This window comes from Olea europaea, chromosome 3 (assembly GCF_002742605.1).
Source record: "Olea europaea var. sylvestris chromosome 3, O_europaea_v1, whole genome shotgun sequence".
Lineage (NCBI taxonomy): Eukaryota > Viridiplantae > Streptophyta > Magnoliopsida > Lamiales > Oleaceae > Olea > Olea europaea.
In genome coordinates this window covers 6,914,556-6,918,892 of record NC_036239.1, presented here as the reverse complement: position 1 = coordinate 6,918,892, position 4,337 = coordinate 6,914,556, and the positions used below count along the sequence as shown (strand labels likewise).

Genomic DNA, 4,337 nt, shown 5'->3' with positions numbered 1-4,337 from the left:
TAGCCAAGGGCTTATGATGAGAATTTGGGAGAAGTTGGGTGTCTTTATTTAAGTAACGATACATCCGAATAATCAAACGTAGTAAGAGATCAGGGTCACAAGAAAGAACTGAGTTAACTAGGCTCGATAATTGTGAGAAGCAACATAAAAGTTTCGTAAGTATTATTGCCTTCCATCCATAGAGTAATTGCAGCTTGAAAGTTCTAAATTTACAAAAAAGAGTAAGAAATTCGGCCCACGTTTGGTTTAAATAAAAATCAGATTTTAATCAGATTTTTAGACCGTTATAAATTTTCCCCCCCTAATTTTTCAATATTAACAGTTATTTTCCATTTCCAATGTTTAATAATTGAATAATGCTATGTTGACAGATAACTATGCCTTTTGCTTTCAACCTAAAGCAGAGATTTCAGCCTAAATTCAAGAGAACTAACAAACAAAAAAACAAATTATAGTTATTTAATTTCTCTTTTTGGCCAAGTGATTATAATTAATTATAAGTTTTAAGTCAATCATCGCATAGTAGTAAACCACTCTGAATTGATCAACAAAAAACGTGCTTCCCATTATTTCCTCTTCTTATATACACAATAGCCTGCACATTTTTCCGTTCATCAATACCAAGATGCCAACGCCTAAGCACAAAATGCCCACTCCAAAGCGGCGGCCACCGCCTCCGCCGGCCCCGAATGTGGTGGCGCCAGCTGAGAATTCACCTCCTAAGCCTCAAGTCACTCTACAAGAACCATCCCGTAAAAAGAATCCCTCCAAGTCCACTAAACTTTTCCAGCGTGTCCGATCAGTTTTCCGGTCATTTCCTGTCATCAATCCTCCATGCAAGATGCCTGTTCCGATCCACGATGGCCATATTCACGGCGGAAAACAGCTGACCGGAACCCTATTCGGGCACCGGAAATCTCGTGTAAACATTGCAATTCAAGAAAACCCCAGGTGCCTTCCGGTTCTTGTCCTTGAACTCTCAATTCAAACTGGAAAACTCCTTCAAGATATGGGATTGGGACTTGTTCGAATTGCACTCGAATGCGAAAAACACCCTACTGAGAAAATCAAGCTGATGGACGAACCTATCTGGACTATGTACTGCAATGGAAGAAAAGCTGGATATGCAGTAAAAAGAGAGGTGACAGATGATGATTTGAAGGTTATTCAAATGCTTCATGCAGTGTCAATGGGAGCCGGAGTTCTTCCCGGCGATGCCGCAGACTTGCCGGAAGGGGAACTGACATATTTGAGAGCTTATTTTGAACGAGTGACTGGATCGAAGGATTCAGAGACGTATTACATGATGAATCCAGATGGAAATAGTGGGCCTGAACTGAGTATTTTCTTTGTTAGAGTCTGATCAATTAATTAATAATTGAAAAACATTTATATCTGTCTGGGTCTTGTGGTTTGTTTATTTAGAGTTATGTTATTTATTGAGATTAAGAAATTTATCATCAATATTGTTATTGAGATCATTATTGCATGCATGTATATTTCTGTTTTTTGATTAATTACATATGTAGGGGAAGATTGGAAAGAAGGAAAAACCCGTAGGCCCTGTCCTAACAGTTTGGACAGGGCCTACGTGGCTTTGTACGTCCAACATAGTGCTTGAAAAGAATCGGTTTGGACAGGGCCAACGCACCTGGCCTTGTCCGTCTAGCACGGTTCTTGAAAAGAATCAGTTTGGACAGGGTCTACGTGGCCTTGTCCATCCAGCACGGTTCTTGAAAAGAATCACTTATTCAATCACTTCATACTTCGTCTAAATGATTAAGGCGGTTTAACGTGATACAAGAGTTGATGAAAGATCTAAATTTTACTCACAAAAACTAAATTTCTGATATGAAAATTAAATTTGGCAGGCAATGGATGGATTAAAGACAATAATTTAAGTAAATAAATTGGTCTCATTTCAAATAATTTAAACTTCTAGATAAGTAGTTTAACATCGTACTTGAATAAACAAATTAATATATCGAGTTCAAGACTTACATCATCACTTATTTCGAAAAATTATGCATGTTTTTGGCATTTGGCCCCTGATTGGTCTAGATAAGAATATAAAACTTTAGTTGGTTTTAGATTTTTGAACAGTGCATTCATTTATGAAAAAACCTATACATGTCTTCAATGTCACCATGGGGCGATTGACAAATCCACCCGTTCAAAAATTAGTTTCCAATTTTGTCCTTTCCTTGGCGAACATAATATAATTTCTACCCCCTCAAAAATTGACTTCCAATTGATTTTTGGACTTAAACCAATTCTTAATGAATCCACTGGCTGTAGATCAATTTTGCTTGCTGTACATCAAGTTTGACATCATGGATGACATTTTGTGAGTTGACAGTTTTGGTACATTGATTTTTACAACATTCTTTCTAAATAATGGTCAAATTTCCTACGCAGAAGGGATGTCATTTAAAATGTCAATAATGTGTGCACAAGTAGCTTAATTGTATATTTTAAGAATCAGAATCACCAATAAAAACTTCGAGTACTTTATAAATGAAATCATTTCCATTTTGATTTTTCCGTGAGAAGCTTGCGAGCCCCACTAAAGACCAAGCTCGTGGTGAGCAAGCCAAACGACTAAACTCAATTCACTCAACACTTTATTTGACATACTCCAAATTTGAATCCACCCAAATTAACGGGAATTTTACTATTTGTACGCCAAGGTTGACAACCCCCTCACAAGAGGGGCCCCATACCCAATAAAAAAATCGTGGGCCCCCTCTTGACGATGTTAGTCTCAGTGTGCACTTAGCAAAACCCAATTAGTAAAACCCCTCCCCTCTAGCCAAATCGCCTACAACATTGGAGGAAATCTTGCGTTCTATTCTATCCAAAATCCATTATAATCCCTTACAACAATATCTAACAAACCCTAACCAGATAAATCCGACCCCAAACCCATCAATTTTGTCAAATCTACGATAGAGCACAATTTGAAGCCCTAATCTATAAAATTTGCCAATAGTCATTCAGAGACTATTATTGAAGATTAGTGTTCAAACTCGTCTAGTTTGAAAAATGGCTACTGTACATTTTAGTTTAAAAATCTTCCTTTGCATTACCGCTCACATTCAAAAATCCTACAATGTTAGCTACGACACATTAAATCAAAGATTTAAAAATGCTAATGTTTGATTATGCAAGATGACATACCAGGTCTCCTCCGAAGAAGTTCATTCTCCTTGAATCAACACATCGGCATGAAAAATCACAGAAATTTTTTTGAAAGCCCGTATTTAATCATTTTCATTAGAATCTCAAATTTATTCTTTGAAAAATCATTCTTCCCTCTTCATTCTATTCCCAATCACCATGATCAGTATTCTAAAAGGCGTGCTTCGGTGCTGACGAAACATCATGTCTTGACAGTGAGCACGAAATTAAGCGGATAACTACCAAGTTAATCTAGACATCCCTAGTTGCAGGTTATTAACTTTTTTTAAAGTCCTTTATATGACTTTAGTTTCAAGGTTTTAAATGACTTTATTTGTACAAAAGTCAAAAATAATAAATGGTTAGAGAATTGTAGTACGATAAAGAGTAATTAAGATAAGACTTACACTACAGTATTATATGTATACATTATGTAATTATGATTTTGAGACTTGTCGTTTCCTGAAAACTTCGAAAATATGTATGAAGTTCCTATAAATCTATTAAGTATGACTTGAAAAGTTGAAATTATGAAAAACAGACTACCTTTTTGCATTTTAGAAACTTGAAAATTGTATAATTAACTATTTATAGGACTTTTAATATAGTATTTTATAATTTTAGATGTTTGATACTATTATTTTAAATATTAAATGATTTTTAGAATTATTAAAAATAAGAAAACTATAATGATAGTATAGTCATATGTTTGGTTTAAAATATAATCTTATTATAATTTGAAGATTAAAGTCAAACTTTAATTTTAACTACACAATTCATAGGATCATAATCACTACCCATTTATTAGCCCCTTATTTCTATCAATTTATTCAACTACATATAATTTCTCCCAAACAAACGCTAATAGGTGAATAACACAAGAACTCTTTTTTTTTTTTTTCTTTTTGGAGAAACTTTTGAATGGTCCATAAATGAAAATGAATGTCAAAAATTGTTTAATGGTCCATAAATGATTTCTTCTTTTTTTTTTCATTTTTTTTGGCAATTGCTTGACATGGAATTCAACAAATAAATGATGCTAATATATTTCAAATAATAATTTCAACCATAAAGCCACAATCGATTTCAATAGGCAAATGACGAAATCTCAATATTCCTTTAAATCACAATAGTAAACAACCAATTCCATAAAAATA

At 34.3% G+C, this 4,337-nt stretch overlaps 1 protein-coding gene across 1 annotated transcript; it reads left to right on the top strand.

Annotated features, from left to right (window-relative positions):
- Positions 1-529: 529 nt before the first annotated feature.
- Positions 530-1,443, top strand: LOC111391381 (protein MIZU-KUSSEI 1-like). The gene has a single exon (XM_023016600.1). It carries the CDS (start codon positions 626-628, stop codon positions 1,361-1,363), a length of 738 nt encoding a protein of 245 aa, XP_022872368.1. The 5' UTR covers positions 530-625; the 3' UTR covers positions 1,364-1,443.
- Positions 1,444-4,337: the final 2,894 nt, after the last annotated feature.

Coding starts and splice junctions, on each gene's coding strand:
- LOC111391381 (XM_023016600.1), top strand. CDS start 626: ATGCCAACGCCTAAGCACAAAATGCCCACTCCAAAGCGGCGGCCACCG.